At 38.8% G+C, this 13,130-nt stretch overlaps 2 protein-coding genes across 2 annotated transcripts in view; one reads left to right on the top strand and one right to left on the bottom strand.

Annotated features, from left to right (window-relative positions):
• Positions 1-13,130, top strand: part of Pex3 (peroxisomal biogenesis factor 3) — a 33,740-nt gene that overhangs the window by 14,662 nt on the left and 5,948 nt on the right. The window contains exons 4-10 of the mRNA XM_057761719.1: positions 4,210-4,253; positions 5,020-5,144; positions 5,276-5,342; positions 5,425-5,479; positions 6,102-6,270; positions 10,536-10,606; positions 11,563-11,685. Coding sequence (XP_057617702.1) covers positions 4,210-4,253; positions 5,020-5,144; positions 5,276-5,342; positions 5,425-5,479; positions 6,102-6,270; positions 10,536-10,606; positions 11,563-11,685 — 654 coding nt within the window. The remainder of the gene's footprint in view (positions 1-4,209; positions 4,254-5,019; positions 5,145-5,275; positions 5,343-5,424; positions 5,480-6,101; positions 6,271-10,535; positions 10,607-11,562; positions 11,686-13,130) is intronic.
• The window catches only part of Fuca2 (alpha-L-fucosidase 2), a 34,902-nt gene continuing 29,376 nt past the window's right edge, over positions 7,605-13,130 (bottom strand). Inside the window, exon 8 of the mRNA XM_057761718.1 lies at positions 7,605-7,710. The gene's annotated coding sequence lies outside the window, so the exon portion shown is untranslated. The remainder of the gene's footprint in view (positions 7,711-13,130) is intronic.

The following is a 13,130-nucleotide window of genomic DNA, read 5'->3' as shown; positions in this document are numbered from 1 at the left end:
AAATGATACTCAACATACAAGGTTGTATCAATTTGACTTTATAACCATGTGTTTTCTGTAATTATTGTTATTCCCCAGAAGGCCCCTGAGCGTGTCTCGCCTGGGGAACTACATTTCCCAGGAGCCCCTAGCGGTCCATGCAAAGGCTGCGCAGGCGCAGAATGTGGCACTTGACGCACGCACGTGGGGGACCCTTTAAAAAGGCTGAAATGCCGTCTGTTCTCTTTTTCCTCTTCTCTCCTGCACGCTGCAATAAACCTCGCGCGCCGAGTTTTGTTGTGTCTTGCGTCCTCCTTTGAAGAAGACTAAGACGAACAGAACAGACGAAGAGAAGAACAATTATAACTATATTTAATTTTTAATTGATATCAAATATTTATAATAAAATAAATAACCTGAATGTTTTCTAGTTGGCAGTATAACCACAAAGACAGAAACTGTATTAAGTGTCTTTAAATCAGAAATTTAATTAAATGTCCTTAGTGGAATAAATACTCCTGTTACCTAGAACTTAATTACTCTAACCCCTTTTGAATATTGAAACACTATTTTAAGGCCTCTATTCTTGAACTGAGGGTTGAAGCAGATTAATAACTATGTTGTTTTCACTGATTTCTAATGTGGGCCAGACAAATGCATATATAAGCTAACATCTTATAAAGTCGACTTTAACTTAAACTATAAGCTTGTGGCATAATTTATCTTTAAATATGTGTGTATAAATAATATATGTTTCTGTCCCACAGTCATTCATTCCCAAAGAAACACACAGAGGTCTAAATTAATCATAAACTGGTTGGCCTATTAGCTCAGGCTTCTTATTAACTCTTAAATCTTAAATTAGCCATATGGCTTGGAAGTTTTTATTAGTGAGGCATTCTCATCCTGCTTCCTTTTTGTCTGGCTTCCTCTGTGTTGACTTCAGACTGACACTTTCCTCTTCCCAGAATTCACCTGTTCTGGTTGCCCCGCCTATACTTCCTGCCTGACTACTGGCCAATCAGCATTTTATTAAAATACAAGTAGCAGATTTTTTTTTTTTTTTTTTTTTTTTTTTTTTTGGTTTTTCGAGACAGGGTTTCTCTGTGGTTTTGGAGCCTGTCCTGGAACTAGCTCTTGTAGACCAGGCTGGTCTCGAACTCACAGAGATCCACCTGCCTCTGCCTCCCGAGTACTGGGATTAAAGGCTTGTGCCACCACCGCCCGGCCAAGCGGCCAAGTAGCAGATCTTTACAGGGTAAAAGACCATTGTCCCACACCACTCCCCCCCCCTTTTTTTTTTCAAAACAGTCAACAAATGCCCCTAACGTGGACAACTGAATTCTCTTAAAACCTGAGAGATTTTTGGAAGGAATTCTAAACACAAAAAGAACAGTTAAGCGTGGCTTCTTGGTAGCAGCATTTTCTCAGGTGGGCTCTATTTACTAGAGGCAAATGCATCTCATTAAAGAGAGGCATCACTTTAGCTGCAAAAACCTTGCAGCTCTTTTAAGAGGCTCTACCACAAACCACTTAAAAAGTGTGTATGAATAGCCAACAGCGTGCATTTGGGTGGCATCAGGGACCTTGAAACTCCATAAGAGTTGTGGCAATAAACATGGCTCCAGCCAGTACCTCTGCCATGAGGCTAGATTCTCAGAAAGCTAAGGAATGTGATGGATCTAGCTGGCAAAGCCACAGCTTTAATCCAAACCATATCACTTAGCAAATTAAAGACTCATGTGGTCAAAAAAAGAGAAATATACAGCAAAGATAGATTCAAATGAAAAGCTTCTAAATGGTTTAGAGTGTGTTTAAAAATATGTGTAGGCTTGGAGAGAAAAGAAAAAGGATAAAGTCCTAATATGTATGTATATTTAGAGAGAGAGAAAGAGAGAAACTGGATGTGGTGGCATTACACCTTTAATCCCAGCACTTGGGAGGCAGAAGCAGGCAGATCTCTGTGAGTTCAAGGACAACCTAGTCCACAGAGTGAGTACCAGGACAGCTAAAGATACACAGAGAAACCTAGTCTCAAAAAACCAAATATTAAAAATAAAAATAAAATAGAGTTTAAAATAAAGCCACGTAAAGATGAAAGATACACAGAGAGTCTGGATGCTATATGTTATTGTGTTATCTTTAAATTGTTTGATGGCTGAGGAAGGAGCAAAAGCTGATAAGATATTTGATTATAAATGCTGCTGGATTAATCCAACATATATATCTTGAGAATGCCTTGGCATCAAAATTTAAGTCAAAAGGTATAGTACTTTGGAGAAGAGGTTTTGCTTTTGTTGCCACAGGAAATGAGAGGCTGTGGATTCCTTTTGGGCTAATAAAAATCAGATTTGATCAAGGAAGACCCCCTGAGAAATCTCTAATAGGAGCAGATGGCCCAAATATCTGAGTTCTACATCCAGAACAGCCTCAACACTGCTGGCTGAGATGATCAAAATTTTTTTTAGGTTCCTGTAAGATTATTAGCGCCCCCAGTCAGCAGGAAGTAGCCTGGAAAACTATGCCCATATTCCCCCCCAAAAAATGGATTATGGATGTTTTTCTTTGTTTGGAATGTTGATTGCAAGTTGTTATTGATAATGGTCAAGAAGAAAGCTAAACAGTGAGATTGGATTCAGAGTTCTTGTTTTGAATTTTAAAAAAAGGAGAGGAGGAAGTGCTGTGGAACAATGGTCTGTACCCTGTAAAGATTTGTTACTTGTATTTTAATAAAATGCTGATTGGCCAGTAGCCAAGCAGGAAGTATAAGCAGGACGACCAGAACAGGAGAATTCTGGGAAGAGAAAAGGCTCATTCTGTAGTCGTCACACAGACACAGAGGAAGCAAAATGAGAATGCCTCCATGATAAAAGGTACCAAGCCACGTGACTAACACAGACAAGACTATTGGGTTAATGTATGATATAAAAGTTAGTTAATAAGAAAGCCTGAACTATTAGGCCAATCAGTTTATGATTAATGTAGACCTCTGTGTGTTTCTTTGGGGCTGAATGGCTGTGGGACCAGGTGGGACAGAAACCTCTGTCAACAAATATATACATATCTAACAGCTTATCCATCAGTTTTTACTTACAATAAAATTCCTGCAAAGGGGCTGTTTTGGTTTGTAATTTTTAAAGTTCCAGTCCAAATTAGACAGATCTGCTGCATTGGGTCTCTGATGGCAGTTGTGGGCCAGCAAGCTGCCACCTAATGACCAAAAAATGCAAGAAGAATAATACTAGATGTGCTAGGGTCTCCATATCCCCTGGTAGGCCTGTCTTTAATGACCTGGAACTTCCCTGTAACTTCCAACTCTTAAAAGTTTTTCTACTTCCCAGTTATGTAGCCTGACTGCCAAGCCTTTCATATACAATCGTTGGAGATGACAGTAAGCCAAGCCATAGCACCAGCTGAGCACACTGAAAATGTTGAGGAATAATACCTGACCCAGGAGTCATGTAGTCTCTAACATTTCCCACCATGACAAACCAGGACTCTGAAAGAAATGCATAGTTTCAGATCTGCAGCAAGCTTAGAACAGTATCAACTCAGGACATCTTTTCTTTTTAAAAAGTAAAGAGTAATGGGCTCATGCCAGAAGTTTTAAAAGCCAGCCTAAGTAGCCCTCCAGTGGTGATTTCAACAGCAAGAAATAACTTCAGTTTGTTGCACATCAAATATGCCTGTCAATTCATGTGCTTATAATGAAGCCGCAAAGCAACAAAACAGTGGTACTTACCTTTTTTTTTTTTTTTTTTTTTTGTTTTTTTTGGTTTTTCGAGACAGGGTTTCTCTATGGCATTGGAGCCTGTCCTGGAACTAGCTCTGTAGACCAGGCTGGTCTCGAACTCACAGAGATCCACCTGCCTCTGCCTCCCGAGTGCTGGGATTAAAGGCGTGTGCCACCATCGCCCGGCCCTGGTACTTACCTTTGAATGATCACAGAATCTACTTGATTATGTGTAACATAAGCAGAGGGAAGAAACTTCCTGGTTTTCTTTACTGTTTGTGTATTTCCATGCATATGCTCAGAGGAAAAGGATTGGAAGAATGTACACTGGTAAAAGTGATTGTTAGCATTGTTTAAAAGAATTGCACTTTTGCTATCTTATGGGCTTTGTTTCTTCAGTATTTGTATGTTGCTTTAATTTTTAAAGGGAATATAGCTGTGTAGTTCAAAGTTATATTTGCTTATATTGATTATTATTTTCTGATTTTTTTCTTTAGGCCTTCAAACAAGCTAGAAATATGGGAAGACCTAAAGATAATAAGTAAGCCTGCATATTTTTTATAATAGCACATTCTTAAGATATTTATAACAGGAACTTTTTTTTCTGGTTTTTTTGAGGCAGGGTTTTTCTGTAGCTTTGGGTCCTGTCCTGGAACTAGCTCTTATAGACCAGGCTGTCCTCAAACTCACATAGACCTGCCTGCTTCTGCCTCCCAAGTGCTGGGATTAAAGGTATGCACCACCACCACCCAGCAACAGGAACTTTTTATGCCATAGTATATACATGACTCTTCTTTTCCTACCTCATCAAATAGTCAGGTTTAAATATAAATATTCATAAAGCAGAGAGATCAAAGTCTGTTTCTAGACTATATTAATTGTGTGGTGGTGATATTAGTATGATTATGTTTCTTTGCTTTCCTTTCCCAGCTTCTAACCTACGATTCCTTTTACTAATAAGCACTTATTGGGCAGGACTTCAATTGGGAAATTATACCTAGGCAAGCATGACACCAGCTTGAAATCCTACACTTAGGAGGCTGAGACAAAAGAACCCTGAGTTCAAGGCCAACCAGGTCCTGCTAAAAAAGTGGGGGGCTGGGGAGGAGAGTAGGGAGAGGACATAATTATTCTAAACAGGTTTAAAGAGATAAAGTTTTTAAATTGATCTATTTTTGTATTTGCTCCATTTACAAATGTATTTGCGAAAGTCAGCTATTTAAAAGTAATCATAGGCTTAGGTCATGATTTTATATTTTTGTTGGTGTTTTAGTAACAATGTCAAAAGATTTCTTTTCTCTCTGAAGGTTTCACAAGAAGTATTGTAGCCGTATATAGCACATGTATGCTGGTCGTTCTTTTGCGAGTCCAGTTAAACATAATTGGTGGATATATTTACCTGGATAATGCAACAGTTGGCAAAAATGGCACTGTAAGTTTACCAGACCTGCCTTTTCTATCTCCTGACTGATTGTTGTCTTGGGAGAGCAGACTTTTTGGCACATTAAAGACTTTTTTCCTGTAAAGGCTTAGCTCGTTTAACTCTAATTCTGTTCCATGCAGACAGTTCTTGCTCCCCCGGATGTACAGCAGCAGTATTTGTCAAGTATTCAACACCTCCTCGGAGACGGTAAGATCACAATCAGCAGCGTGCGTGTTTATGCTGTTGTGGGCAGTGTTAAGGGAACACGGCTCTGCTTTCCCTCCAATAGGCCTGACGGAGCTGGTCACTGTCATCAAGCAGGCTGTACAGAGGATTTTAGGAAGGTAAGCTGTTTCTCCTTTGACTCTTCTGACTTCTCGGCTCTGGTGAGTAAACTTGAGAGGGAGAGCTGGTTGTGGTGGCACAGTTGCGTCTTCCCGTCCTCAGGAGGTCCAAATAGGAGGATCCTAGGCTCAGGCTTAGCTGGCAGGTAGAGTTGAGGGCTGGCTGCCTAGACAACTTAATGGCCTCTGTCTTCAAATTTAAACACAAGGAAAAAGTGGGGGCCGGGTGGGCTTACGTAGAGCATTTGCTTTGCATGCATGCCTGAGGTCTCACATTCGTTTCTCAGTAGTGCAGAGGAAAGGAAGACAGAAGATAGAACTGTCCTAGTGAATTGGGTGAGTCATGAGAGTAAGAAAAAATATTTAAAAATCTGCCTACCTCCCCCTTACACTAATAATAAGATCTGTAGTTATGACAGGACTTTTGTTGTGAGATCTGTGCAGTGGCTTACTGTGGCTCTGTATTGATGGCCCTCACCTGGCGGCTGGCTTCCCAGTCCTTCCCAGTTCAGCAGTTCCGACTAAATGCAGCAAGGTTTCAGATGACAGCTTATTAAGACAGGAGCGCTGTGAAGGGTGCTGTGTCCTTTTCCTTTTCCTTACTCTCCTTTCTCTGTTCTAGTGTTTCTCTTAAACATTCCTTGTCTCTTTTGGACTTGGAGCAAAAACTAAAAGAAATCAGGACTCTTGTGGAGCAGCATAGCTCTCCTTCTCGGACTGATAGAGATGTGCCCAGGTCCTCACTGTGCCAGTACATGATGCCAGATGAAGAAACGCCATTAGCAGCTCAGGTACTTTGATTCATAGCTATTTCTATATTTTCTGACTCTTACTCCATATTTTATAAATCTGTTACTCTCTCTTGAAATATAGATTTCTAAGTCTTGTATTTCAGCAATTTAAATAAAACCTTATTCATTAGAAAAACTATAAATCTAATTTATTGTAGCACTTATAATATTGAGTACTTAGCAAAATTTTATCACATCATACTTAGGGTTCAAGCACTGTGATGTATGCTATGAATCAGAAGGAGAGTACAAGTTCATTACACTTGGGAACTGAAGAGACAAGTCAGTATGGCTAGCGAGTTTGTAGAGGAGCAAACAGAACCTGGAGGAAGATCATACTGGAGACAAGATCATGACGAGCTTTGTGTGTCTAGATAGAAAGACTGTGCTTCAGTTTACAGAATTAAATGTTAATAATGAAACTAGGGCTACATTCAAGTTTGCTTGTTGTAATAGGAATGGCAGCAGGGCTGCGTCCCGCCACCCAGATAGCTTTGCCCGAAATAATTATACGGAAACTGTATTTTTTCAAACACTGCCTGGCCCATTAGTTTTACCCTCTTATTGGCTAGCTCTTACATATTGATCTAACCAATTTTTAATGATCTGTGTAGCACCACGAGCTGGCTTACCAGGAAAGATCTTAACCTGCGTCTGTCTGGAGTGGGAGAATCATGGCGACTGACTGACTCGGCTTCTTTCTCCCAGCATTTTGTTCTGTTTACTCCGCCTATCTTAATTCTACCCTATCAGAGGCCAAACAGTTTCTTTATTAATTAACCAATGAAAGCAACAGATAGAAAGATGACCCTCGTCCATCATTTCCCCTTTTTCTGTTTAAACAAAAAAGAAAGGCTTTTATTTTAACATAGTAAAATTACATATAACAAAACAGTTGTCAAGCAAGAATTACAGTTATAATATTTATATCTGTTTTATCCTTTATTATAACTAAGGAAAACTATAACTATAACTAACCACTTTTTAACTCTATCAAAGACTCTAGAAGGATATAATATTTTCTAAACAAACAAGAAATAAGAAAACTCTAGAAATGACAGAGACATCTCGCTGCCTGGACAGTCACCCAAAGTTCCTCTGTACTGTTGGGGCATCCATCTTTGGCCTTCAGGCCCATAGTATTTAGCAGACATTTTTATGAAGCAGGAAATTTTAAAGACAGTTTAGTCACTATCTGCTGTGTTCTGTAGAATGTCTTGTAGACTATTTTATGAGTCAGGAACCATCTCACCTTTAGGCAAGTTCAGTAGTCCTCTTTCTGCGGGTTCTTTGTGTCCAGTTTATGCAACAGTCCAGGCAAGAGCAGTTTCTTGCCCAAATGGCTATCAAACTCCATAAGGAGCCTCTTTGATGTCCATCTTCCTCTTGAAGTAGATAGGTGCTGCCAGGAGTAGACGTGTCTCATTGTCATGAAAAGTCCTAAGTTATTAAAACATTTAAATGTCATATTCTGTAGTCTTTGAAAGATATGAAGAATGCCCATCCAACTGAAATATGTCTTTATATATCTAGAAAATCTAACTAACATGACTACAAGCTTGACTATTATTGATGATTATCCATTAACAACCTATATTTCCTAATTATACATTACATTTTAAATGAACTACACAATCATAATACCTTAATCAAGATTAGAAATATGCATATATATATAACAAAACTGACCTTAAAATCCATCAATATGTAAGAGTTAGCCAGTAAGAGGCTAGAACTAATGGACCAAACAGTATTTAAAAAAAAAAATACAGTTTCCATGTAATTATTTCCGGTAAAGCCATGCAGGCGGCCAGGTGCCAGGGACACAGCCCCGCCGCTCCACCAACATTTGCTTCAATTCATAGCCTTTTTTTTTTTTTTATTGTGACAGGTGTGTGTCTCACACATACACACATACAGAGTTATGTAACAAAGGAAAAAAGAGGTCATGAATTTCAATGAGAACAAGGCAGGAGGGGTACATGGGAGGAATTAGAAGAAGAAAAAGGGGGAAATATTGAAATTATTATCTAAAGATGTAAGAAAATAAGAGGCTAGAGAGATAGCTTCACAGTGAAGAGAACTGACCAGTCTTATAAAAGATCTGAACGTGTGTGGATAGTACACAAGCATTTGGAACTTCAGCTCTAGATCTGTCTCCCTTTTCTGGTCTCCTCGGGCACCAGCACGTACATGCACCTGAGCATGCACACACACACACAATTTAAAATAAAGTATTTATTTAAAAAAATGAACAGTGACTGTGGGACAGCAGCCTGAAGGAATCTCTGAGCTCTCAAGCAAGAAGCAAACAAGGCCTGTTATAACACCAACTCTGGCAGGTGTTCTAGCAGATGTTATAGATGCTCAGTAAGAATGTACAAATCTCAGCCAGGCGGTGGTGGCGCACTCCTTTAATACCAGCACTCGGGAGGCAGAGGCAGGCTGATCTCTGTGAGTTCAAGGCCAGCCTGGTCTACAAGAGCTAGTTCCAAGACAGGAACCAAAAAAGCTACGGAGAAACCCTGTCTCGAAATACAAAAAAAAAAAAAAAAAAAGAATGTACAAATCCCAAAGCTTTCTGGTTATACATTCTAGGTTGTATAACTTATTTTTAAATTAGTTTTCATTGTTTAAGAGTTTTCCCCTAGGGACGCCAATGGTTATCTTTTTGGGTGCTAAGAGGTTCTAGATTCAAAATTAGGCAAGGAAGGGAGGGAGGAAGAAAATGAGAGAAGTTGTAATCTAGAAAGGGAATCTTAGCCGGGCGGTGGTGGCGCACACCTTTAATCCCAGCACTCAGGAGGCAGAGGCAGGTGGATCTCTGTGAGTTCTAGGCCAACCTGTTCTACAAGAGCTAGCTCCAGGACAGAGCTACAGAGAAATCCTGTCTCAAAAAACCAAAAGAGAGAGAGAGAGAGAAAGGGAATATTATGAGTTGAAAGATTAAATTGAACAAGGAGGACAGGTGAGACAGAATTAATGAAAGTGCCAGCCATGGTGGTACAATCAGGAGGCTGAGGCAGGAGGATCACTTGTTTCAGGATATCCAAGTTCCAGGCCAGGTTGTGCAACATAGGGAGAACTGATCTCAAACAGAAGAGAGAATTTAATGAAAAAAAAAATCAAAAAATCATCATTGAATGCAACAAGAGACTTTTAGCAGTCTAAACTCATAAAACAATTTCCAAATTTTAGAATTTAACAGTGGCACAAAGTAAAAATGATGTGAAGGAATGAAGGGAATGAATGAAGAGAGGAATGATGACCCAAGTCATACTGAAACTGTAGATAAAAGGGACACATAATATTTTGAATAGAAGGAAAGACGGGAGAGAAAAACCTCACACGTCCTAATAGAATTTCTCAATAGTGCAAGAAAAGAAAGAGCTTTTGTTTGGTGTGTGTTGGCCTTTGTTCCATCTGTGTAGTGTAGGTATGTGAGGCATCCATGTCGGGGTGTAAGTGAATGCACCCGTGTACAAGCATGTGTAGGCAGTCACTCTGCACCTTACTGCCCTCACTGAACACGGAGCTTGACATTCTGGCTAGGGTAGCTGGACAGCAAGTTCTGAGATCCACTTATGCCTGCTCCTTACTGCTAGAGTTATGCACTAGGGATTCACACCCAGGTCTGCAGGGCAAAGACCCTTACCCACTAAGCCAGTACCCCAGCCCTATTAGTCATTTTTTTTTTAAGATTTATTTATTATGTATACAGTATTCTGCCTGCATGCATTCCTGCCAGAAGAGGGCACCAGATCTCAATTCATGAGTCTGAGCCATTGCCTGGTTGCTGGAAATTGAACTCAGGACCTCTGGAAGAGTGGGGGAGGGGGAGGGAAATGGGAGACGGTGGCGGGGAGGAGGCAGAAATCTTTAGTAAAGAAATAAATAAATAAATTTTTAAAAAAAGGAAAAAAAAAGGACCTCTAGAAGAACAGTCAGTGCTCTTAACCTCTGAGCCATCGCTCCAGTCTGCCCTATTAATCTTACTATCTATTATTTTTCTTTGTCTATAGATACTGGAAACATCCCAAACAAACCAAATAAATAAAGCCTTACAAAGTGTACCCCAATTTATGTTTTAAATACTACTTTCATGTTTACATAAACCTTGATAATTTTTTTTTTAATTTGGCAGTTTTGGTTGTTGATAAAGTAGAGACATCCAGATTTCCCAAACCCTGAATTTTTAATGTGATTACTTCATTCATGATTTGGTAGGATTTCAAACACTGATATCTAGAACTCTTATTTTACAGGCCTATGGGCTTTCTCCGAGAGATATCACCACTATTAAACTTCTCAATGAGACAAGAGACATGTTGGAAAGGTATGTAGAGTACATAGAAATGCATTTGTACTTTCAGTGCAAGGAAGGCCATTTTCCAATGTTCCTGATCAAAAATTCAATATAATATTGTGAAAATTAAAATTGTAATCTATTCCCCTCCAATCCAGGTGGGATTGCTTGTCTAAACTGGAAGGAAGTTTACATGTGGCTTACATTTTCATGCAAGCTTGTCGTGTACTCGAATTATGTCCTCCATGCCTTTCTGCCCTCTCCTCTGTCTCCTGTCTCCCCAACCAAGAGTTTCATTTGTTCCCCTAGACAGCCTTACTTCTTCTTTTGTGTATTATGTAAATACATAATTTATGTGTCTACATAAAATATAGAACCCACAAATGAAGAAAATGATGTACATGTCTTTCTAAAACTTGATTACCTACAGGTGCATCTTTTTCCTCCAAACGTTACAATGTGTTTTACATTTTCTGTATTCATTCCTCTGTTGATGAAAGCCTAGGTTTGGTTGCATAGCTGAGCCATCTTAGATGATGCTGCAGTAAACACCAGTGTGCAAAAGTACCTCTGATGTGTTGACTTGGACCCGACTAGATAAAAACTCAGGAGTGGCCTTCATAGCTGGAACACAGGATGGGTCTGCTTTAGTATTTGAGGACCTCCATACTGATGTCTGTAGTGGATGGGTTCATTTGTGTTCTTGCCAGCTGATATTTTTTAAGATAACATTGTACAAAATACATATTAATATGAAAAAATATGTAACAGTTGGCAAATAGTCTCATCATGTCAGGCTAAACAATACAACTGATTGTTACACTGAGTTTGAAAAACTGAGTGGTAAATTTAGACAGTTTTTCATGCTATGAAAACCAGATTGTAATTGGAAATGTTACTGATTCTGAAAGGTAACCACATAGTTATTGAGTTTGTTTTCTTTGTCCGCTGGGAATCTAAAAAGAAATATTTCTTATTTTATCTAGTCCAGATTTTAGTACAGTTTTAAATACCTGTTTAAACAGAGGGTTCAGTCGACTTCTAGACAACATGGCAGAATTTTTTCGGCCCACTGAACAGGACCTGCAACATGGTAACTCCATAAATAGGTAAGATGGTATATAAAACAATATAATATGACCAAATGCTCTTGAAATGTGATGACTTAGATATAGTTAAATTTTCATACCAAATAAAAAGAAATCTTAAATGATAAATTATACCCTGAGGTTTCAGCAAATTAAACTCTTCTAAACCAATGACTCCTTTATTGACATAAGTTTCTTCTGAATTTAATAATGCTTTTTTATCTCTACACCTTTGGTACTATAATATTTACATTGTGAAACATCCTTTTTATTTGGTCAAAATCCATTTTTAAAAATTGTTTAGAATAAAAAGCTGATAATGTAGCCATTATTGGCCTATATAAATTCATTGGCCTGGTTGTGGTAATAGCCAGGCATTCTTGTAGATTCTTGTTTGGTGAATTATTTCCATATAGTCATATTTAGCTTATATTTAAACAATAATTTCCAAAAATGCTTATATATACTATATCATTATAGAATTGGGAATATCTAGTTGGCTCAATTATTGTAATTTGTCAATTCTGACTATTGCTACATAATGGACTCGTGTTGTTGAAAGCTTCATTGTGTCTGTCACTTTGATACAAGGATACTTGGTTTCACATCAGGCTCCTCACTCTTTAAGAACCTCTGGTTTTACATCACACTTGAAAACCAGTGGACTACAAAATCAGTGCTGATTAATTGTAAATGCACCTGCTAAAATTTAAAGAAACAGTAACTGGCATGTAACATAGATGTGGGGTTTCTAATGGAATTCTTTGCCTAGACCTAGCAAGGCATTTTTCTTACCCAGTTTTCAAGAATCCTTCTTTTTTTTAAAGAAAATTTATTATATATACAGTGTTCTGCCTGTATGCTGGAAGAGGGCGCCAGATCTCAATACAGATGGTTGTGAGCCACCATGTGGTTGCTGGGAATTGAATTCAGGACCTTCAGAAGACCAGGCAGTGCTCTTAACCTCAGAGCCATTCATTTCTTCAGGGATCCTTCTTTATTGTTCAGAGAAGAATACTTTGTTATTAATGGTGCACATTTGGAGTGCTCATAGTAGTAAGGTTTACTCTCTAAACAATTTAAATCTCACCTTTAAATAAATTTCATCTGAGGACTACTCATATAATATCTGTAGTCAAGATACTCAAACTAATGAATTTCCAGTGTAGCCTGTACTTAGCAGAGTGCTAGTTACTGCCCAAGTTTAAAGAATTGCAAAACTTGGGTGTAGAACTGCAGTAGTTCTAAGCCAGCCAGGCCTTCATAGTAAGACCCTATCTCAAAAAAAAATCTTTAAAATTGTATTAATTTGTGTGTGCATCTGTGTGTGTGTATGTGTGAGGCAGAGGGCCATTTTCAGGAGCTGATTATTTCCTATCATGTGGGTCCTGGGAATCAAATGTGGGTTGTTAGTTTGGCAGCAGGCACCTTTCCTCGTGAACTATCTCCCTGACCTTCAGTTCTTG

Source organism: Chionomys nivalis, chromosome 2 (assembly GCF_950005125.1).
Source record: "Chionomys nivalis chromosome 2, mChiNiv1.1, whole genome shotgun sequence".
Classification (NCBI taxonomy): domain Eukaryota; kingdom Metazoa; phylum Chordata; class Mammalia; order Rodentia; family Cricetidae; genus Chionomys; species Chionomys nivalis.
The sequence above is the reverse complement of the archived record's forward strand: the minus strand, read 5'-3'. Positions and strand labels throughout refer to the sequence as shown.